General features: G+C 45.8%; 1 protein-coding gene across 5 annotated transcripts in view; it reads right to left on the reverse strand.

Moving 5' to 3' along the window:
* The window catches only part of GRAMD1B (GRAM domain containing 1B), a 112059-nt gene that overhangs the window by 85793 nt on the left and 1787 nt on the right, over nt 1–24479 (reverse strand). For 2 of the 5 annotated variants that reach the window (XM_085560396.1, XM_085560394.1), the window contains exon 2: nt 11083–11160. In XM_085560396.1, the coding sequence (XP_085416522.1) occupies nt 11083–11160 (78 nt within the window). The other 3 variants (XM_085560395.1, XM_085560397.1, XM_085560399.1) reach the window with 3 other exon arrangements.

Raw genomic sequence — 24479 nt, forward strand, 5'->3', positions numbered from 1 at the left:
TGCAGGAGTTAGGGAAGCACCAAAAAAAAACCCTGTTTGGGTCTGTGAAATGCATGCAAAACAAAACCTGTTAGCGACAGAGCCAGTGGGAAGGGAGATGAGAAACAAATCAGGAAATGTTATGGGGAGAGAGGAAGAAGTGCTAGAGAGAATGTCAGAATGGAAAGAGGAGAGAGTTTCATTGGTATGCACCTTGGTTACAGGTGTACAGATCCCCAGGAAAATGTGGCAGGTGGGCACAGTCCCGCGTCCTCCCCGAAGGCAGCAGTGATCTGCAGCACTGCAGATGCCATCACAGCATCTGCCAGCTAGGGCACACCTCCATCTCCCTGGGAAAAAAACCTCAGCAGGGACTCCCTCTGTGCTGCAGCAGCTGGGAAGTCACATGAGGCTTCATTTCCAGCAAAAAAAAAAAAAAAAAAAATGCATTTCTCCATCTGTAGGCATGATGGGAGCTGTAGTTCCATGGCCAGGGCAGAGAGTGCCCGAGAGCCATTTCTGGCTGCAGCCTCTGTCCTGGAGTTTGGGCTCCTGGGAGGGAGAGAACAGTGGAGCAGCAGCACAGCACCTTCAGCTACTTGGAATCACAGAGTGGAGGAAAACAGCCCTCCATCAAAGGGAGACAAATAATTCCCCAGAGAGACTTGGGAATAGGAAGAATATTTGTGTAGGGAGAATGAGGGGCAGCACCAGGAAGGCAAAGAAGCTGGGATGATCCAGATTGTAACTGCTGCTTTCTTGAGCAATATTAGAATTTAAAAATCCTGCTTTCGTGCTCTCTTTTGGCTCTTTCCCTCCCCTCATTGTCCTTCCTGCTTGAACCCAACCTTCCTTTTGCCTGAGGTGGTGCAAGAACCTCTCCCAGCCCAGGAAAGGCTCAGTCACTGCAAAGAGAACAGAGAACTCTGTGACTCATGGCACGCCTCAGAGAGAAATCCCTGTTCTCTGGTCAATTCAGAGGAAAGTCATTTCCTAATTTCTGCCTTCACTGCCAGGAACTTGCAGCCACTGTGGGCAGGCAGCAAGACGTCACTGCCTCGGGCAGAAATTTTGTGGGCTGGTTGGTTTTGCGCTTAGAGACAAGGAGATTCTGAATTATCCCAGGGCCTGAAATAATTCCCATCACACCACAGCCCAACACCTGAACAGGAAAAGATTTTCACTCAGCATCACGCTGAACATGCAGACTCCTGAAACCAGAGTGATTTAAATGCCTAAATAAATCCTTTAGACCTATTGGAACCAAAATCTTTCCCATCCATCAACCTAAATCTTTATATGCAGTCCAACAACCTGGAGTTCCTGTGCTGGCACTGCCTGAGGGATCATCCATGGAGACACTGGAGAAACCAAACCTTCTGTTCCCACCTGGATCTGTGGGGTATCTCATGCAGCAACCTATTAAAAATAACCTCTGGTTTCAGATAGAGCGGTGAAGAACGCACACTACGATATTTTTTTGGCTTTAAGAATAAAAGCCATTAGAGGGATGACTGCAGGGGAGGAGAAAGATCCTGAATCTTCATCCCTGGAACCTGAGACAGAAGAAAGCAGCTAAAGAGCACAACTTGAGGCTGCAGAGAGGCATTTCAGAGCAGCACCAAAAGCCTCCCCCAGCCCCTTCAGGGGCTCTCTCGGTGACAGTGGCATCAACAACAAGGCAGAACAAAGGTTGGCAACAGGAGCAGAGGCAGAGGATGCCCCTAACCCACAGAGCCACACTCTCTTGGGGAGCCCAGCATCAATCCTGGTTCCTCAGGGCACTGATGGGTGGCAGGTGCTGCAGAAAGCCCAAACTAAGGAAGCCTAAGCCTGGAGCAAAGATCTTTTTCCAGAGTAAAGCAATAATGAACTCTTACAGCGCTGGAAGCTTTGCCAGACCCCCAGACAGACCCATATTCCCATGGGAATGGCACTGAAAGAGCAGGAAGGGGTTCAGCAGAGCCAGCACTCAGCAGCCAAAGCTTTGGGGCAGGGCTCATCAAGGCAAAGGAGAGCAGGCAGCAGGGAGAGCTCAAGGAAAAGAATTAGGTTGAAGTTGGAGGAGAAGAGGGAAAAAAAGCAGAGGGGCTCAAGGACAGAGCTTGGCTGGTGCCATCCCAGTGCCTGACCTTGTCCCACACACGCCAGCACCTTGTCACCAAGATGCACCACAAACACTCTGCACAGGCCAGGGGGGATGGACGGGGAGGCAGAGAAGCAGAAGAAGAAAGGCAGAGGTCAGCGAGCACTCACACGGTTACAGTCATCGGCAGGAAGGGGGGAGCCTGTCCCAGGCCAGCTCCCAGCACCCTGAGGGAGCGTCCCTGCAGCAGCAGGGGAGGAAACACCGCTGGAGCCAAAGAGGATAAAATCCCAGCCGGGTTACACACGCACAGTGGGGCAGGGGGCAAAGCAGCACAGAGCCGTGACCTCGGAATCCAGCGTGGAAGGGTGCAGCGCTGCCATGGGGCAGCCCTGGGATGCTTTTGGGGGTTGCTGTGGTCACGGCAGCCTGGCCCCAGAGGAAGCAGCAGTGACGAGGCTGATGAGAGGGCAGAGCTGAGCACGGAGCTCCACGGAGCCGGAGCTGCGCAGGAGGCACCGGGCTCTGCTCTGCTCTCAGATTTCTCCCATCACAGGCAATTCCAGTTTAAAGGAGCAGCTGCCTTGGAGCCTTCTGCCAGATGCAATGCTGCTGGGGGCTGAGATGCAGAGAGCTGAAAATGAATTCTCTGTTGAAACAGAGAGTTGGATGGTAATGGTCACTGGAATGAAATTCTCAAGGACAGAATGTAGCAAGCAGACTGCCCACTACCACTATCCCAGCTTTCCCCAAATCTCTTGAAACATTGGAGAAAAACTGGTGAAAAGTATGGATGTTGAGCTCAGAGGGAAGCCAGGGGATGCCCTGCAGAGGTAAAATCCATGAAAGGATGTTCCACGCTCCTCTTGAATGGTTGGTACCTCTCCTTTTTGACTGCTGACTATGAAATGTGAAGATGCTCATATTTCCCAAGGCAACCATTGCAAATCTTTTCATATTCCAAAGATTTACAGCACTGAAAGCACAGAACAGGCCATGGTGAGGTGTGTGTGTGTGTGCTGACTGCAAAGTCAGGAGAGAGCTGCTCTGTCCAGGGCCTCACAGTGACAGCAATCTCTCCAACACAAGAGCAGGAGGATCCTTCACCAAACCAGTGCAAAACACCTCGAATTCCCAGTTCAGAGAGGGAAATGTTTCTGTTCCCACAGAGAATGGAGAAGAAATGCCCTGCATTAAGCAGCTGCACTCAGAAACAGCTGATGGCTGTAAGACCCAAAGGTCTCTGTAAGGACAGCAGCACAGGCATTCCAGCTGAAGGAAGCAATTCCCAGATCCCTTCCCAGCACTCACAACCTGCCCCAGTCCCAGGGAAAGCTGAGGCAGCACCAGTGTGCCTCAAGAGCAAATTTCTCCTCCAGCTGCTTAGGCAGAAGGATCAGCATCCCCCTGTGCCTTCAGCTTCCCTCAGCCAGGGCTGTGACCAGCCAAACTCCAGTTTATTGTGGGCCCAGATCCTCCAAACATTCAAGGGGGAGAACAAAAGGAAATTTTTTCCTGCCCTCCAGTCCTGCCTGCCAATGTATTGGCTCCACAAGTGGGTTTTGTCTCACTTATCCCTGCACTCTTTCTCCTCACCTGTGCATTTATCCTTCCTATGCCCACTGCACATCAAACAAGTCACTACAAATTCACAGATTTTGCCCCATCTCATCCCCAAGATTAAGTGAAGCTTGAAATCTCTGAGATTTCATTAAAAGCAGGAGCAGATTAAAGCTGTAGCAACCCAAGGGGCTCCTACCTTGAGACACCCTTTCCACTCCACTGCTTTGAGCTAAAAATCTCTGTAAAATGGGAAAAGATGGCACTGACACCTCACAGACAGCAGCAGCTCCATCTGCTAACTCGACTCTTCAGCACAAGAAGAGACTCTGTGGTCCAGCTGGGATGTCTGACATCACATTTTACAGTTTTATTAAGTGGATACACATTTACACCTCCAAGGAAGACTTCTGAAATGGGAAACTCCCCTTTTAAACTGGATTTTGGCTGCAATAGAAGCTAAGGGATGTGTTCTATCATGAGCATTCTCACGTATCATTTGTCTTCTCTATTGGTTCGACCCACAAATGGAGTTCTGTGTGTCTAAGATCACTTTTCACTTCCCCTTAACCAGCACACCAGGTCTCACAACATCCCCTAGGAAATTCTACACCAAAATAATATTAACCAAATAGTTTTGCCACGACAGCAAACCGGATTTGCAATGATTCACAAGGAAAAGACGTCAGAAAAAAAAGGGTTCCTGAAGAGCTGCAGCCCATCCCACCCCATTTTACCTGAACACCACCTTCGTGCCACTGCACTGCACTCAGCAGTCACCCCACACAGGGTGGAAGCAAGGGACAAATGCACTCCCAGAGCTTTATTTTGCAGCAGCAGGAGCACCAGGCACCCTCATGGCGTGACTCACATCTTGCTTTCTGATGCCAGCCCAGCTGGAATGTTCCCAGCAGGAAGGAAGGTGGGTTTCTGTGACAGGCACACAAAGAGGGGGTGCCCCCACTCTGCTTTTTCTCAGGGAACTCCTTTCCAGCATCCATTCATTCTGCTGGCATGACTGGTACAGCCAAAATTCCCAAATCCTTTGGGTTTGTGCATTCTTCACCGCTCTATCTGAAACCAGAGGTTATTTTTAATAGGTTGCTGCATGAGCTACCCCACAGATCCAGGTGGGAACAGAAGGTTTGGTTTCTCCAGTGTCTCCATGGATGATCCCTCAGGCAATGCCAGCATGGGGACTCCAGGCTGATGGATGGGAAAGATTTTGGTTCCAACAGGTCTAAAGGATTTATTTAGGCATTTAAATCACTCTGGTTTCAGGAGTCTGCACACTCAGTTGATGCTGAGTGAAAATCTTTTCCTGTTCAGGTGTTGGGCTGTGGTGTGATGGGAATTATTTCAGGCGCTGAGATAATTCAGAATCTCCTTGTCTCTAAGCACAAAACCAAAGCAGTAAGGCTGGCAGGAGAGTTCTAAGCCCCTAAAGGCATCCCACAGAGCCCAGCTCAAGAAGGCATCCCCGTGAGATCAGGTGGGCAGCTCTGACCTCGACATTTACTGCCAAGTGTGCAATGCAAACCCCAAAGCAGCCCCTCCCTGCACCAACCTGGCCACACAAACAGAATTAACACCAGGCTGCCCTCTGAACCCTCCTTCTGTGCATCTTTGACAGCCCCAGCTCGGGCTGGGAGAGGCTGGGACCGGTTCAATTCTGTGAGACTCTCTGATGGTTAATTTTACAGCAGAACTGATGTTTCAGTGCTGCAACAGGAGCCCACAATGGCTTTGTCTCTCTTTCCTGTTTTTGCCTTTGATTAGGCCAACAATTGGAGCATTTTCAGACCATCTCAGAGAGCCCCAGGCAGGCTGAGTGGCCGCACATCCCCTCTCAGAATGGGCTCCTTCTCTCCTCGGTACCGGGCGGAAGGAGGAGCGAGCAGAACGAATCGGAATTAATCCCCTCAACAAGCAGCCCTGCTCTCCACAGCCAGTTGGCACCTCCCAGCAAGGGCTGCTTGGGAAACCGGCCCTGAGAGGGCGTGGGAGCAGGGCAACCACGCTAACATGGGACCCATCCTGTGCCATGGGCACTGCCCCACTGCAGGGCTCTGGTGGGAGCAAAGCCTGGGCACTGCCAAGCAGGTGAGCCACACCTGGAGACTCAGCGAGCGCTGGGAAATACCTTTGGGTCACTCACACTGAGAAAGAAAGCATCCCAGCCTCTTCTCCACCATCATCTCCATCCCAGCAAGCATCCCAGCCTCTTCTCCACCATCATCTCCACCCCAGAAAGCATCCCAGCCTCTTCTCCACCATCATCTCCACCCCAGAAAGCATCCCAGCCTCTTCTCCACCATCATCTCCACCCCAGAAAGCATCCCAGCCTCTTCTCCACCATCATCTCCATCCCAGAAAACATCCCAGCCTCTTCTCCACCATAATTTCCACCCTAGAAAGCATCCCAGCCTCTTTTCCACCATAATTTCCACCCTAGAAAGCATCCCAGCCTCTTCTCCACCATAATCTCCATCCCAGAAAGCATCCCAGCCTCTTCTCCACCATAATTTCCACCCTAGAAAGCATCCCAGCCTCTTTTCCACCATAATTTCCACCCTAGAAAGCATCCCAGCCTCTTCTCCACCATCATCTCCATCCCAGAAAGTATCTCAGCCTCTTCTCCACCATAACTTCCACCCTAGAAAGCATCCCAGCCTCTTCTCCACCATCATCTCCATCCCAGCAAGCATCCCAGCCTCTTCTCCACCATCATCTCCATCCCAGAAAACATCCCAGCCTCTTCTCCACCATCATCTCCACTCCAGCAAGCATCCCAGCCTCTTCTCCACCATAATTTCCACCCTAGAAAGCATCCCAGCCTCTTCTCCACCATCATCTCCACCCTAGAAAGCATCCCAGCCTCTTCTCCACCATAATCTCCATCCCAGAAAGCATCCCAGCCTCTTCTCCACCATCATCTCCATCCCAGAAAGCATCCCAGCCTCTTCTCCACCATCATCTCCACCCTAGAAAGCATCCCAGCCTCTTCTCCACCACCATGTCCATCCCAGAAAGCATCCCAGCCTCTTCTCCACTATAATCCAAGAATGCCAGTGTTCCCAGGACACGGAGCTGATGGGGTACCCATTGCTTCCAGCCTGGAATGAAGTGTGGCTCCACAAACCTCTGCTCTTGGAACAGGAAGGGAGGGTGAGGAGCCTGCCCAGTGCCTCAGAGAAGGAAAAAGAGGGGCATGAAACCCCCCCTGCATCCAGTGACAGGCACAGCACAGCAGGGCTGGTCTCATCTTGGCTAAACCAAGCCACAGGAGTCAGAACCAGCCCAGAAAAGTCCAGAACTTTCAAAAAAAAACCTGAAAAGAACATTGGTGGCATCTGAGGAACAGAGGGTACATGGTGTTTTCATTCACTGACTCTGCCAGGCTCACAACCCAAGGGGAACAGAGGTGAGCTTAAGCTGCTCTTGTCAGCCAGAGGTGAAAGGGGCAGAAAAAGGACATAATCTAAATATTACCCATTGTTTAAAAAAAAAAAAAAAACACCCAGCATTCTGGTTAAACTCAGTATTTAATATTAAGTCAAACTGGCTCAGAGTTTGGAGTTAGATTCAAATCCCAGCTCAATTCCAAGTTATTGCAAAAGCATCTGGGTTCTGATCAGGGAGCCTGTGAGAGCTCAGCAGCCTCCAAGTCCTGGCCAGAGCAGTTTTTAAAACCTCCCTGAAGAAGATCCATCTGTGAGGGGTAAAAGGGGTCTGAGTGGATCAGGACGCTTCCTACCAAGGATCTGTGCTGGATCTTTGCAGGAAAAGGGGCTCAGAATGCTGTGCCAAAGAGAAAAGGACAGAGGGAGAAAGATGCAGAATAAACAAGCCCTAAGAACATTAAAAAAATGGAATTTATCCATTTTCAAACTTTGACCTCTTTTCTGCTCTCCCCACAACTTCCTGGGAAAATTCAAGCAGGCAACAGAATTTCTTCAGCTTGTCTCTGTCACAAGCTTTCCCCCAATTCCCTTGCAAGCTGTCTTGTCAATTTGGATCCATTATTTGGGAAATCTTTATGAGATTGCTCAGAGCAACAGCAAGCCCTGCAGCCTGGAACTGCAGAATTAGGAGCTGCACAGATTAAGGAACTAGGATAAGATGTAGGCTATATCAAAGACAGAGATTTTACAGTTAACTGTGCTTCCCTATTTCCTCCATTAGATATGGTCTCTGTGTAAATCATTTCAATTTACAGCTCTGTAAATGTAAATAAGTTTGATTTATTTGGTTTTTTTGTGTAAATAGTTTTTTATTGTCCCTTATAAACTGCCACTCACTTCCCTCTCCTCCACTTGCAACCTTGTTTTCCATGCTCTCCTCTCTTCAACAGTTTCTCTCCTCCTTAGGCTGAGTCTAAGGACTGATCTTTCCTCTGCCTCAGTAGCTTAATTTTTAATTAAAACACACTTTGCATCTTTAAACCTGATGGGTGCCTCGGACAAAGAACAAGTCCTTGGATCAAGAAGGGACAGGCTCATGAATTTGGGGTTAATTTGGTGGAAAATCAAGGTAATTAACGCATAACTTTGTCTCCTTTCAGTGATTATGGGGTCTCTTATGTACACACATCTCACCCAAATCTGTGGCTCAATTCCAGCCTTCCCCACCCCTGGGATTATTTTAAATTGAGCACAATTATTTGGACCCTCTGCCTGAATTAGCACTTTCACAGAAGTGGTGTTTCAGCATCTGAGCAACTCAGACTTAATTCACCACCTCTGTTTCCCCTCGAGGTAAGAAAGGAATTCTGATTTCACAAATAGGACACAAGTGACTCACCCAGCAATCAGCAAGCAAAGAACCGAGCCCTAAATTCACACCAGAGTGTGCTGTGCCCTTTCCAGCACATCCCACTAAATTCCTCCACCTCCAAACACCCAGAAAGGAGATTGTTACCCCAAAAACGAAGCGAGGCTCCCTCTCAGCACAGCCCAGGCGTGGCAGAGACAGAACTTACATGGATTTGCAGAGGGAAAGTTTTTTCCTCAGGCAGGAGACGCAGGGGTGGCACACCTGCCTGGCCACCGTGCCACAGGATGCTGTGCCAGGGTAGGGCTTCTGCACCATGGCAGCACCTCCAGGCAGGCAGCAGCACTCACAGCTCCAGAGGAAGGGTTGCCAGAGAGCCCCAGATGCAGCCAGAGCAGGGAAAAAATGTCCAGTCTGCTCCTAAAACCTCCAGGAGCTCCCTTGGGAATGCCTTGCTGAGAAAGGAGCTCCATCAGCGGTGCCTTTGGTGAGGATCCTGCCTGGGAGGATTCCAGCCATCCTCACCTGTGTGTTCTTTGTTTTTTTGTTTTTTTTTTAATCTCAGAATCAGCTCAGCCCTTTGCTTTTGGCTGGGGCAGCTTCTCTCAGCACTGTCCCAGCTCATTCCCTGCTCTGAGCATCTCGGGCTCCTCCCGTTCCTGCCCTCCTCTGGGATGCCAGGGCAGCGTGCCAAGGCAAGGTGCACCTTCCAGGGCACAGCACGTGGCTCCCTGCCCTCCTTTCTGCTCACATCCTACAGCTCTGACGAAATCCTGGGTGGCTGTGGGGTTTTTAGGGGTTTTTTTAAGAGCTGGTGTACAATAGTCAATGGGTAAGGGACCAGAACTGCCTTGGAGTTCTTCAAAACAAAAGCTAAGAGCTTCCAATCTGTGCTTGGAGGAATCTTTGTTACTGGTAAAAAAAAAAATACCACTAAAAGCAGCAAAAATAAATGCTCCTCATTCAATTTCTGGGGGATCTAAAAGATTCAAAAACAACCTCAGAAACAACCTTCACCTGTATTATTTATAAGAGCAAACCACTCTGTCAGCTTTCTCACTAGCTCCTGTCCAGTTTACATTAAAAAGTGTGTTTGAGTTACTTTTTAGTAAAGTTTCATGAGCACAAACCACCAATATCCAAAGGAAGAATGTCCCAGCAGAGGCTGAGGGAATTACATCAGCAAATGAGACCAAAAACCAGGAGAAAAGATAATTTACTATCCCTCACGTGAATAATTTTGGGATCCATGCAAAGAGAGGTTAATTGTAATTAAATTTAGGCAGCAGGAACGTTGCTGGTTCTAAAGATAAGAGGTCAGAAGGCTCAGCATTGCTTTGGCTTTGCATAAATAGTTTTGAGATCTGCCTGTGCTGCTGAAATCTGCTCCTTCCAGCCAGGAAAATATTGTCATCACCAACCTAAACGCTCCTTTAAAATCCATCTGAAAGGGGCAGCACCTCCAAGTGATTCCCTCCTGCTACACCCAGAACTGTGTTAACAAATCCTGTTTGAGCTGTGAAATTCCAGCTGAAATGGAATTTCACCTCACCCAGAGCTGATGCCCTCAGAACCCCCTGCTTTGCTGTCCCACTCTATTTCCTGCAGCTACCTGTCAGCCAATTAGGGATGTTTTGTTAATTAGTCCAGGCTCCACAGCCATGGGGAGATGGATAATTGGAGAAAAAGGTGAGCTACAACTCCCAAGTGCTGATTCTGAGCCAAAACCCCTCGTGGGATGTGGAATTTTAATTTGGGATATTAATTGGCTCCTTCTAGTCACTCTCAAGTGAATCAGTCCCTGCTGTTTCAGGGGCTGGATGCATCTTCTCACTTTCAAGCTGATGAAAAATGCAGTTTTTAAACCAACATAAATCACATTTCTTCTTAGATGGCTCTGAGAAGCACAAGGAAAATAAATCAATGATAACTCAGGGCTCACAGCTCATGCCCAGCACAAGAAAACTCAGCAGATTCAGGCTCAAAAGTTGACCTAAAGATGCAGCAAAACTCCTCATCATGTGGCTCTAAGCAAAGCAACATCCATAAATCATGCACCAAAATGAACAACAAAAATCAGGTTTCCAACACCTTTTGTGCCAATGCTGCAATTTGAAATGGTCATTAATCAACCCAAATTAAAGTTTCTTCTGGAACTTCACAGCAGTTCTCACCCAGGTGCTGCACACAAATAAATCCAGCTTAAATCTAGAGTGCAGGACTGCCACGACACATCAAAAGTGAACAAAACAACCAAGCTCAGAGGTGTCTGCTGAGGACAGGATCCACCCAGGAAATTCCATTTGTCGGTTTTGAAGGATCAGAGGGGCTAATTTCCAGCACACAGCACTTCTGATGTTGCTGCAGCAGCTGGAGTTTGGGGAATGAGCCCCAAAAGAAAATTCTGGCTATTTCAGGAGTTGGATGCACTGTCCCAGATTTAAGTTTTCAAATTCAAATTTCAAACTCAAAAATGCAGTTTTTAGACAAAAATTCTGGCTGGATTCATTGTCCCATGTTCCAGGGGATGAAAAATGCACCTTTTTAGACATCGCTAAGACCAATTCAAATCCCATATTTTGATTTTTTTTTTTTTTTTTTTGTGAAGCAGCTGTGAGAACTAACAGGAAAACCAATCATCTGAGCAGGTGTGGTTTCACAGGTGCTCCCAGGCACAGACTCACCTGTCCTCGGGCACGGAGGGGCTCAGGAAGCGGGCAGAGTCATCGTCGTGGCTGCTCTGCTGGCTGCTCTGCTGGCTGCTGCAACACAGAACGGGCACACTCAGAGCTGGGCAACCTCCTGGGACACTCAGCTGCCCCCCAGAGCTCACAAAACGGCTTTGGGACCTCTGGGACACTCAGCTTAAATCCAGATCACAAAAAAAACCACAGATAGAGCTGGGTATCTTCTTCTAAAACACTCAGTTTAAATCCAGATTGAGGAAAACACAGATAGAGCTGGGTATCTTCTTCTAAAACACTCAGTTTAAATCCAGATCACAGAAAACACAGATAGAGCTGGGTAACCTCTAAAATGCTCAATTTAATCCAGATTGGGGGAAACAGATCTGTCTGACCTCCCCTGGGACACTCAGCTTAAATCCAGATCACAAAAAAAACCACAGATAGAGCTGGGTATCTTCTTCTAAAACACTCAGTTTAAATCCAGATTGAGGAAAACACAGATAGAGCTGGGTAACCTCTAAAATGCTCAATTTAATCCAGATTGGGGGAAAAAGATCTGTCTGACCTCCCCTGGGACACTCAGCTTAAATCCAGATCACAAAAAAAAACACAGATAGAGCTGGGTATCTTCTTCTAAAACACTCAGTTTAAATCCAGATTGAGGAAAACACAGATAGAGCTGGGTAACCTCTAAAATGCTCAATTTAATCCAGATTGGGGGAAAAAGATCTGTCTGACCTCCCCTGGGACACTCAGCTTAAATCCAGATCACAAAAAAAAACACAGATAGAGCTGGGTATCTTCTTCTAAAACACTCAGTTTAAATCCAGATTGAGGAAAACACAGATAGAGCTGGGTAACCTCTAAAATGCTCAATTTAATCCAGATTGGGGGAAACAGATCTGTCTGACCTCCCCTGCGACACTCAGCTTAAATCCAGATCACAAAAAACACAGAGCTGAGTATCTTCTTCTAAGATTGAGGAAAACAGATCTGTCTGAGCTCCTCTGGAACACTCAGTTTTAAATCCAGATCATAGAAAACACAGATAAAGCTGAGTAACCTCCTCTAAAACACAGTTTAATCCATTTTGGGGGAGATAGATCTGTCTGACCTCCTCTAGGACACTCAGCTTAAATCCAGATCACAAAAAACACAGATAAAGCTGGGTATCTTCTTCTAAAACACTCAGTTTAATCCAGATTCAGGAAAACAGAGCTGTCTGAGCTCCTCTGGGCCACTCAGCTTAAATCCAGATCACAAAAAACACAGATAAAACTGAGTGACCTCCTCTAAAACACTCAATTTAATCCAGATTCAGGAAAACATATCTATCTGACCTCCTCTGGGACACTCAATTTTAAATCCAGTTTGAGGAAAACACAGATAGAGCTGGGTAACCTCTAAAATGATCAATTTAATCCAGATTGGAGGAAACAGATCTGTCTGACCTCCTCTGGAACACTCATCTTAAATCCAGATCACAAAAAAACACAGATAGAGCTGGGTATCTTCTTCTAAAACACTGCTTAAATCCAGATCACAAAAAACACAAATAGAGCTGAGTATCTTCTTCTAAAACACTCAGTTTAAATCCAGACTGGGGGAGATAGATCTGTCTGACCTCTGGGACACTCAGTTTTAAATCCAGACTGAGGAAAACACAGGTAGACCTGGGTAACCTCCTCTAAAACAGTCAGTTTAAATCCAGATTGGAGGAAACAGATCTGTCTGAGCTCCTCTGGAACACTCAGCTTGGATCCAGATCACAAAAAACACAGATAAAACTGAGTTACCTCTTCTAAAACACTCCGTTTAAATCCAGACTGGGGGAAATAGATGTCTGACCTCCTCTGGAACACTCAGATTAAATCCAGATCACAAAAAACACAGATAAAGCTGGGTATCTTCTTCTAAAACACTCAGTTTAATCCAGATCACAGAAAACAGAGCTGTCTGAGCTCCTCTGGGACACTCACTTTAAATCCAGGTTGAGGAAAACACAGATAGAGCTGAGTAACTCCACTGGAACACTCAGCTGTAAACCCAGACTACAGAAAACATCTTTGTGACCTCTGGAACACTCAGGTTTAAATACAGATCAAGGAAAACACAGCCAGACCTGGGTAACCTCCTTTGGAACACTCATCTTAAATCCAGATTGAGGAAAACATCTCTGTGACTTCTGGAACATTTTGCTTTAAATCTAGGTTAAGGAAAACACAGAGCTGAGGAAGCTCCTCTAAAACACTCATTTTAAACCCAGATTACAACAGTTGAAAACAGCTTTGGACCTCTGGAACACTCAGTTTTAAACCCAAATTGAGCTGGGTAACTCCTCTGGAGCACTCAGTTTAAATCCAGATTACAGAAAACATCTTTGTAACCTCTGGGACACTCATCTTAAATCCAGATGGAGAAAAACACAAACAGAGCTGTTTGACCTCCTCTGGAATACTCAGATGTAAACCCAGATTACAGAAAACATCTTTATAACCTCTGGAATTTTAAATCCAGATTGAAGAAAACAGATCTTTGTCACCTCTGGAACACTCAATTTTAAATCAGATCAAGGAAAACACAGCCAGACCTGGGTAACCTCCTCTGGAACACTCAGTTGTAAATCCAGATTACAGAAAAATATTTATAAACTCTGGAACACTCAATTTTAAATCCAGATCAAGGAAAACACAGCCAGACCTGGGTAACCTCCTCTGGAACACTCAGTTGTAAATCCAGATTACAGAAAAATATTTATAAACTCTGGAACACTCATCTTAAATCTAGATAGAGAAAAACACAAACAGAGCTGTCTGACCTCCTTTGGAACACTCAGCTGTAAACCCAGATCACAGAAATCATTTCTGTGACCTCTGGAAAACTCAGCTGTAAATCCAGATCACAGAAAACAACTTTATAACCTCTGGAACACTCAGCTGTAAATCCAGATCACAGAAAACAACTTTATAACCTCTGGAATACTCAGCTGTAAATCCAGATCACAGAAAACATCTTTATAACCTCTGGAACACTCAGCTGTAAATCCAGATCACAGAAAACAACTTTATAACCTCTGGAACACTCAGCTGTAAATCCAGATCACAGAAAACATCTTTATAACCTCTGGAACACTCAGCTGTAAATCCAGATCACAGAAAACATCTTTATAACCCCTGGAGCACTCATCTGTAAACCCAGAGGGAGGAAAACACAACACTCACGTTCCACATTTGGGCTTGAAAGGAGGAACCAACAGGAGGCCTCGAGTTTAAATTGATTCACAACTAGCACGAGAGTTTGGGGTGTCAATCTCAAGGTGTGACACTTTCCTGAGAACTTCCTGAAACACAAAACTGACCTTGCACATCACCTGGACAGCAGCTCATCAATTCTTACAGCCAAACACCCCAGCCCCAAGCTGCTGGGTGTTTACACCTGCCCCAGTCCTGGGCAGAAGTAGAAAAGAGCAGAAAAAAATCAACTTTTCAAGCAGCCAGTGCTGAATTTCTGGCGAGACTTGCAAGCTGAGCCCACAAGATGTCACTGTGCCCCCTGAAATGGGCGTTTTGGGGGCGATAATTGAATTTCCTGCACATTTATCCTGTGGAGTTCTCCTCAATCCCCCTGGGGCAGCTCCAGGGGGTTCCTGCTGCAGCTGATTCTGCCTCCAGGTGAGGCTGGAGGGGCTCCTGGGCTGGATTCCATCCTGAAATCTCAGCAAAGCAGCAGCACAAACTCCTCTGCGAGCTCAGACTGGGATAAACGTCTCTGCTGGCAGGATCTAAATGATAAACAAATTTATTTATGTATCACTGCTTGCACTCACAGCTCGGCTGCGCTGCACACACACCTGCACATCGCAGAAATGCAAATATGGCACGAAATAAACCTCCACCAAATTGCACCTTTTCGTTCTAAACAGCAATTTTTATCCAGTCACAACAGTTTTGGGGCAAACAGTACCAAAACTGCAAATAGCACGTTTCCATGAAGTGTACTGATTAGACTTGATCACTGATAAATTAAATTGATAATTAAAACAAAGGGACGGGTTTTCTCCTCTCCCTTCTGTTTTTGCCAAAGAATTTGCAGTTTCTGCAAGGAATAAATCTTAATTTCATTTAGTATTTTCCTCAACCACCTTGATTTTGACCAGCTGCTTCTCTGGGGCCATCAAGGGCTCCACCTTATTAAAAATGACCTTTCTGAGAGCGCAGCACCTGGCCTGGGGACACATTTGGCATTTGGGAGACACCACCTGGCATTGCCCACTCTTTGTGACACTCCAGAGCACGAGACAGGACATTGTTACAGTCCTGAGAGAAGGCTGAAGCTTGCAGAAAAGTGAAATTAGTGATCAACAGTTGTAAAAATCCTTGGAAAAACCAATATAGATCCTTGGGAAAAAATCCTTGCAAAACCAATTTAATCAGCCTCTGAGGCTGGGCTTAGGAAAGCACAAAACTCCTGCAGCAAGAGAAGGAGAATTCTGCATTGGCTCCCAGCTGTAAATCAACAGCTGGGGAAGAACAATGCATTCCTAAAAGCAAATAAAATTTTTTCTTGCATTTCTGAGCTTCATGATGGCCCAGGGGACTGGGCAAGAGCAGAGAGGGAACCACATTTACCCTCCTCTGCCAAAGGAATTTCCCCTTTTGCGCAGAGGAAGCACTGCAGGGATTATTTCTCGAATTTCTTGTTTCTGCAGAGAAAACCCTCCCGCCCAAACTTCCCATTTCAGCTGAGCTGGAGCAGATGGAAGCAAACTTACCCAAGGAGAATTCCCAGACTCTCCCAGCCCAGCAGTGCTGGGAGCAGCACGTGCAAACTGCCTTTGGGACAGCCACAATGAACCTTAGACCTCCTCCTGTTCATGCACCCCATAAAGTTCACGTTCCAAATGAAGGTTTAAAATTTAACAGGAGCCAGGAATTGCGGCTCATTGAAATTCAGGCCCTCATATCCAGACCGTGAGCAATTAAAAACTCAGAGAAAAAAATCACTTTTTACCCACCTGTCCCTCCAGAAAGCTGTGCTTTGCATAAAACTTCGGGAGCTTTTCACACAACATAAAATTATTTCAACCTTCTGGCTGTTAGGCAGTGAAGTTGTTAAATTCACTAAAATGCTCAGAGTGGTTGAAATGCAGAGCCTGTTGTCTTTTTGTGATGTTTTTCAGTCCATTTGAGGATAACCTGCTATTAAGTGTTCCTTTAGAAGAGTATAGTGACAATTTAAAATATGGGATAATGAAAGGAGATGGGATCTGTTCTGAGGAATAACAAGGAAAGAAGTATTCAGACAATTTTGTAACCACAGAGAATGTCAAAAAAACTGGCTAAAACTCTCAGGAAATGAGCAAAACAAGCTGCTCTCATTCCAAAGCTCAGCAGTGATAAACTTGAATTTGGACAAGGTTTAAATCTTCAGCCCAGGGTGCCCCTTTTGTCCCTATAGCTTCTAAGAAAATGAAAATAAGGTTTGTGCCCTGTGATTTTTCCTTAATTCTCATGCAAACTCATTAGTGATTAGTTTAGAAAATGAAGAAAAATCCTCAACACAGATTAACCAGGCCTTTTAACAATTAAATTTGAAGATTCTGCTTCTAGCACTCCTCCACCAAGCAATTTACCCAGGAAACCCAAGCACAAAAACCCATTTTTCTATTGACTAAACCCAGGTGTTCTGATCCCACACACTTTGTTTGAAGCAAATTTGAATTTACTGTTGCTGCCTTAAATATTTCAATATTTCTCTTGTGCTTGGAAAGTTCTGAGCTATAAACTAGATTTCGTACTATTAATATTCATTTTAAAAGGCAGAAAAGGCATTTTATTCAGAGATTTCAGTCTCTGGAGGATAAGGCAGAGCCAGGATCTCTGATTTTCTGCATGAACAGCCCATCAGAGCTGAGCAGCTCTCCCAGAAGAGATTTCTCACAATTTCACAAAGTTCAGGCACTCAGGTCAATGTTTGCACACTAAGAACCTTCTGGAACTCCTGTGCCCTCCAGGTGTGGGTGATAAAGCCACTGTGCTTTTATACCTCCAGGTGTTTTTGGCAGAATTTTAATCCAAGAATTTTTTTTTTTTTATAGTGAAGAATGAGTGGGATAAGGAAATAAATAGGACAGAAAGAGCTATGCCCTAAATGGGATCAATTAAAGAGTTTGGAGCATTATCCCAAAAAAAAATCCCAGCTATTAGTGAGAACTCCAGGTCTGAACCCAGATGAGTCTTTTGTATTCACTTTGTTTAATTAACCCCTTTATTTGTTTGGGTTCAGTATTACCTGCTTCCAAAAAAAATTGAATAATTGACAATTGGCAATCGGATACAAATTCTTCAAATGTTTTCAACAACTTTGGCAACAGTTTTAAAATCTACCGAAAAATGAAATCTACCGAAATATTCACAACACATCAATGTTTTCACCGACAGATTTGGGAATTGAAACATATGCAAACAAATTATACACACATTATATGTTTATAATCAAACACATCAAGGTTTCAGTTAAAATTTACAAATATTTTTTGGTTATTTGGAACAACTAAAGGCTTCTTTTTATTCTCACAGCTTCAAGCACAAAGACTTGACTCTACTTGCCTTAAAATCTATAATAACAGTAAAATAAAATAATAAAATAATTAGGATGCCTGAAAAACAGCCACCAGAGAAGTTCTCATCATGCCTTTTAAAGTGTTTTGACAGTGTAAAAACAATTTTAAGCCAGAGCTAATTTTAAGTAAATCTAGAAGATTTATCATGAAAATGGAATATTTGAGAGGGTGATGTGCAAAGGGTCTTCATTTGAAAATTCTCCTGATTAATTCTTCTGGAAATTTTCTTCTGAAAAATTCTTCTTCTGGCCCATCTTTCCTTGCCAGCACAAACAGGGCAATAAAAGGAGATTGAGACCCAAGCCTTGGGTGTGGCAGAGGCAAAGTCCCTGTGAGTGTTTTCCCACAGGGGCCTTTAGGAGCTCCTCAAAGACAATTTTATCTTTCAATTTCAATTTTCAATTCCCCACTTTCACTCTGCTCCTCCTTGGCAGAATGCATCCCCCACCTTGGATTTCCTGGGGAGCAGCAGGAATATCCCTCCCATCCCTGCTGCCTCGTTATCCCTGGAAAATCCTGTACCCCAAACCCCTGGAAAAATCCTGTACCCCAAATCCTCTGTGGGGCAGGGACTGAGCCATGGCAAATGGCCGGGGACTCCTGGTGCTGGAGGAAATTCAGGATGGAGGGACACCAGGGGGAAATCCCCTTGGTGTCCCAGCCCATCAGGGTTGTCCTTTGGCAGCCCTAATGAAACGTAAATTTTAAGGAATTTAGAGATTTTTAGAAGAGCTAAGGTTTGAGTTAGAGATTAGCCTCATTAGAGTTAATTAAAATAAATGAGCAGGCCTTGATGAAGTTAGGAGTTAGTAGTTAACTAATAACTGATTGCTTGTCAGCACAATGTTGAGTTAGCTGGGTTTATAATGAAGAATACAAACTGACAAAGAGCTTTTAGGAACATCAGACAATTGTGGCCTCCTCTGTTCCGAAACCAACTGAAGACAAGGAATGGGAGTTCTACCAAGAGTTCATTTGTCATATTGGCATTGGAAAGGTGGAAAGGTCAGAAGGAGGAAGACTTCATTGACTTCCTCATTTTGGGACCCCTCCCCATGGAAGGGACACCGACCCATTCCAAGGAACAAACCACGCATGCTGAATGGCTTTTGGAGTGATCAGCAGAGGAAGTGAGGAATGGGATGTACCAAAATGATGAATATGGATTTGTATTTTGGGTATTCAACACTTGGATGGATAAAAGGGCTCTGTAACCACCTGGAAGCTGCGGTGTGGATTTGGGAGTGATCCCACACACAATAAACACACACTTTGTAACTTTAAACTGTTGGAGAGTTTCTGTCCATCACAGCTGGATATCGGTACTAGATCAATATCCATATTTTTTTAATAAATCACTAATCTTTCAGCCTGAAAATTCCAAGCCCAAACACCTCCAGAGCCAGATTCCCACAGGTGCTGCCGGCTGCCAGACTTGCAGAGCACGAGGAAAATCCCAGAATGGTTTGGGTTGGAAGGGACCTTAAAGCTCATCCCATTCCACCCCTGCCATGGGCAGGACACCTTCCCATACCCCAGGGTGCTCCAAATTCCATCCAGCCTGGCCTTGGACACCTCCAGGGATGGGACAGCCACATCCTCCCTGGGTAACCTGTGCCAGGGCCTCATCACCTTCACAGGGAGGAATTTCCTCCCAATATCCCACCTCTGAACCTGCCCTCTCCTTCAGTATAAGGCTATGCCCTGTTGCCCTGATTTTTTAAGATTTTCTAAAGCCTTCTGAGTTTTCATTCTTGTAAAAAACTTTCTCACACAACTTCCTGGAAATAACCTATTGTTTTGAATTCCTTCATAGAGGCAGAGAAATTTGATGTACTGGTGCTTTGCCCAGTGTGGTTGGAGAGGTGGCACATTCACCCTCCAATCCACTGGCACCTTTAGAGAAGTGTAAATGTTGGGAGTCAGAAATAAAATTTCCTCCTTGTTGCCTTTGCAATAGCAGCACCTCTTGTGCTTTCACGTTTCCTGTAGTGACAATTCCCCTTTGTCCTATCACAGAATTCACAGAATTCACCCCATTTCCTTGTGAAATGTCCCTCTCCAGCTTTGTTGTAACCCCCTTTAAATCCTGGATAGGCTCTGGGGTCTCCAAGAGATTCCTGAGAACCAAACAAGCACCTCCTGCTCCAAATCTTCCCATCTTAACTCAGTCTCACGGATGGGGAGGGTGTAAAGCCACGCTTGCAGTCTAAACCCGTTAGAAATGATCAAAAAAAGGCAAAGTATGGCTATAAATGTCACCTAGAGCCCCAAAATCAGTGTCACACTCAGAGCTGGAGCGTGAACCTGCAGTAAAATCATCACCTCTCCTTGCTGCAAAGGGTTAAAAGGGGCAGCCTGGCCAGAGTCCTCTCCTCTCACCTCATTCATTTCACAAAATAATAAACACCAACCTCCCACCCTGTCCAGACAAGCCCTTTCACCAACATCTTATTTACCAAGGCCTGGAAGCAGAATCCGTGGAAAAGCGCTGAGATAAGGAAAATAGGAATTAATTGGTAAATTCCACCGGCAGGCACAGATCTCAGATGACCCAATGGCAAATATTTGCTGACCAGATAAAATCAACAGTATTTCAGTCCCGGGCTGTTTGTAAATCACTCCTATTTAATACTCTTGGGTGACTGGTCGCCCTAAACCACACGAATACTGGAAGGTAAATATTTTAAAAGAAAACCACAAACTACTGCACAAAGGAATGAGATTCAGCCAAAAACAAAACAACAAAAAAAAAACCAGGGCTGGAGCAATTCAGTCACTTGGCACGGATTACCAGAAACAAATGGCAAGAAATCTGCAGTGCCAAGAACCACATCAGCACCCCCGGGAGACAGGCATGCAGCAGCTGAGAAAGAAAAAAATCACTTTTTTGGGAGCACTTTAGGCCTCATTTGAACCTGCAGGTTCAAAAAGGGAAAAGTTGCTACCAAGCCATCATCTCTGTGTTTTCAAATTTCGGATTAGAAGAGGCACCACATAGATATTCCTAAAGACTTGGATCATTTTTCCATCATGGAAGAGGATCTAAAGCCCTCATCTTGCAGGTTTTTTGTTTTTTTTACTTTTCACCATCAGCAGTTTCTTAGGGAAAAAAAAAAAAATCACATCACTCAGGTTTGTGCTCACGGGTTTTCCAAAGCCACCAAAAGCAGAGAAGAGCAGCTGCTTCCCTCAGAGACCAACAGCTTTCCCAAAAACCCTTCTCCTCCCAAAAACCTCAATTAACCAGCTCCAGTTACAAGCAAAAATGGGGGGGAAAAAAAGGATTTGCCTCTTCCATTATGAAATCCCAGTGGAGCCATCGGTTCTTTACACAAACGAGATTTTATCATGAATTTCAGCAGAAATGAGCCCAGAACACACCCAGTTCCCAATTCAGAGAGGAGCAGCCCCATTTCCTCCCCTCCGAGGTGAAAGTTCTGCAAAAACTGAAAAACTGAGAACTGCGAAATTTGGAGCTGCTCATTGTGGAACAGAGAGACCAAAACCCCCCAGGGCTGCCCAGGGCTGGAGCAGCTCCCTCTTCTCCAGGAAACTCCTCCATAATTTCCCTAAAGACTTGGATCACTTTTCCATAATGGAAGAAGATCTATAACCTTAATCTTGCAAATTTTGTGGTTTGTTTATGTTTTTTTGTTTGTTTTTTTTGGTTTTTTTTTTTACTTTTCAGCATCAGCAGTTTCTTAGGGGGAAAAAAAATTCACATCACTCAGGATTTTTCCTCCAGAAAATACCACAATATTTTCCACACATGTCAAAGTCAGAAAAAGGGCAATGACCATTAATTTATTCCCAGAAATGCTCAGAGCAAATTTCGATTTAATTAAGGAAGGCAAAAGCACAATGGGCTACTTGAAATTAAAGGCTAATTTACCTTTATAAGCCAATTCAAAACATCTAAACCACCAATTTGTAAATAATTTTAGCTCAAGTTCCAACAAATCAATTCACTGTTAACTAATTTATATCACTACAGGGATTGAGAGAAACTTTTTTTAAGGAAAAAAGGAAAATTTTTACCTCAGAATGCGAAGGGAAGCAGCCTCAGAGCCCAGTGCTGAGCAGAGCTGGAGCCTCCCCTCATTTGTTCCACATTTTGAGATAAGTTATCAGGATTTCATCTGAAAAACCTCCCCCTTTGCATAACTGGCAGTTCAAGAAACCTCCAGCTCCTCAGCACAGACACTTTTCTGAGCTGGGATGGAATTCTTCTCATAATACATTTCATTTTTAATGTGCTAGAGGCATTTTAGGACTTAGACAAGTCTTTCCTTTTGGATGGATCCACAGGGAGTGTCAGATTTTCCAGCAGAAAACCAACCTGAGTAAAATCATCTACAGAAGTGTCAAGATCTGCTGCACAAACTGCTCCAACAAAATCCACAAGTTTTGCACCTTTTGCAGCACCAACATTTATTTCATCCTTAACCAGTCCTGATCTTAGGCCAAAGGGAGAGCTGTCCTTAAACTGAAGCCTGAATGATCTACTCAGCAATTCTTGCCCCAAAATCACGTGCAGGTCCTGAAATTGCATGCAAGGGTGGCTTGAGGAGGTAAATAATAAATTAAAGCTGATCAACTGCCTGATGCCCACATCAATAATGCATGCAGGTTGCATGCACAGCAACCTGCCACCAGATTGAAGAAAGAAACATCAACATGTCTTAATTAAAAAAAAATAAAATAAAATAAAATGGTGCACCTGTGTGCAGGGTTCATGGTTTATAAAAGTAAATAACTTCATTACCTGGCTGGTAAATGATGGCTGAGGGGTAGAGGAGGAGCTGCCTGCATCCCTCATAAAAACCATCCTATTTATCATCTGTGCAGCAACCTGGAGGTTTGGGCCATCAATTCTTTGAGCAAGGACACGTTCCAGTGCCACCCCCAAGGAATCACCTTCCTGCTCTCTCACCTGGAGCACAGCAGTGGCAGGGGCAGGAGAGGCTCTCGCAGCTGTCCCTGGGCTTTAATGGAAGGAAAAGAACATTTTCCCTCCTGCTCTGGCAGCTTTTAGAGACCCAGCAGGTAAACAAGGCTACCAATCACCCAGGCTGTTAAAAACTAACCAGCACCTGGGAGTTTCCGCTGAGAAAAGCAGAGCTGGAGCATTAGAGACAGGTTTGGAGCGCTGAAAAAGGGTTTGTTTATTCACTTGGATGCTCGCTGTATGCTGATGGTCACAGAGCTCTTGCTCGGGGCCATGAGGGCAGAGCAAGGAGCAGCTCGGCCTGGGCACAGGCTGCTCTCTGCCAGCTGCCAGCTCTGCTGGGAAATCCCTGCCACCAGCCAGGTATCTGCCCACGGCACGGCCAGAAGAGTTACCAGCTCCAAAAATAACATTTCAGCAGCTTGATGGTAGCTCAGCCAGAGAAATGGAGCGATTGGCAGCAGTAGCCTGATGGCTGCTGCTTTCACCAGGTGAAATGTGGATTTGCAGAGCACTCCCAGCACAGGGTGGCACACCCTGGGGTCCCTGTGACACCCGGGCAGGCCTCTGAGCACCAAGGGAATGGATGGAATGAGAGCCTGGTGCATGACCTGCTGCACAAAACCCCTCAGCAGCTGCCCCTGCTGCCCTCAAACAAACACAGAGGTGGCATCTGTCACCAACAGCAGTGGCACAGCAGGACAGAGCAGGTGCCTCCCTGACCCTGCGAAAGCAGCAGGAGCAAACAGCAAATCTGTTTTAGAGGCAAACAGTTTCTTGCCCTACGAAAGTTGTGTTTCACTCAAAGCTCACACAGCAAAGTTTACCCCAGGGCTCTGCCAAATGATGCCACAAACCCCCTCGGGGTTTCTCCCCCTCCGCACAGATTCTGCTCCTCTGTGCCGGTTCCTGCTGCGGTGGCAGAGCCCAGGGATGCTCTCGGCACTCTGCCAGCCCACGGGCTCAGCACAGCGACCAAACCTGGCTTTTCCCTGGGCTGGGGAGGGAAAAAGCCATCTGAGAACGCCGTGCTTCCCGGGGCACAGGGGGTGGGTCTGGAGCCTGCTGCACGTGAAGAAAGGAGGTGCCACGCTGGCATTGGTGTGCCAATGCCACCTGAGACATCACACCTCGCCTTCTTCCCAGCCACTGCTTCGGAAACATCACCCAAAAATCCCTCGGAGATGAATAAGCAGGAAGTTGTCAGCATGGCGACAAATGTACAAGGAAATGTAGCTCGTAGCTCTTTCTTCTACCTTCACACCTAAAGCAACGTGTCTTGGCATGCCTGAAACTCATTCATCATCAGGAAACCCAAATTAAGCCCTCAGCTGAAGGATTGGATACTTCATCCTCTGAATTTCTGACCAGAACTTCGATATTGTGACACATCAGCACGTACCTCATGCATTATCTTTCCCATTTTGTGTGCTGTGCCTGAATCCCTGCTTGCACCACCACTGCTACATGAAAATCCGAAATATTTCCTAAATCAGAAATATTTCCTAAACCAAGAGATGTTGTTCAGTGTTAACTTGCTGAGAGGCATTATCACATCCTCAATGGCACGCATTCATTGATGAAAGTCCTTTAAAAATTAATAAGCTGACAGAGTGACCTTGCTAAAGGGACCTGATGAAAGAAAAATTATCAGCTAATCAGAGTGGATATTCCAAGCTCTGCCCTGCAAACACTCCAGCACCACAGCAGGCAGTGAGTCAGTGTGGTTTGGTGGGTGCAGAAATGCTGAAGGTTTCTGTTTTTCTGGAAGTGCAGCACATCCTTTAAACACAACCCCACAGATCAGCTGCACAGGGGCTG

This window comes from Lonchura striata, chromosome 24 (genome assembly GCF_050655825.1).
Source record: "Lonchura striata isolate lonStrDom1 chromosome 24, ASM5065582v1, whole genome shotgun sequence".
Classification (NCBI taxonomy): domain Eukaryota; kingdom Metazoa; phylum Chordata; class Aves; order Passeriformes; family Estrildidae; genus Lonchura; species Lonchura striata.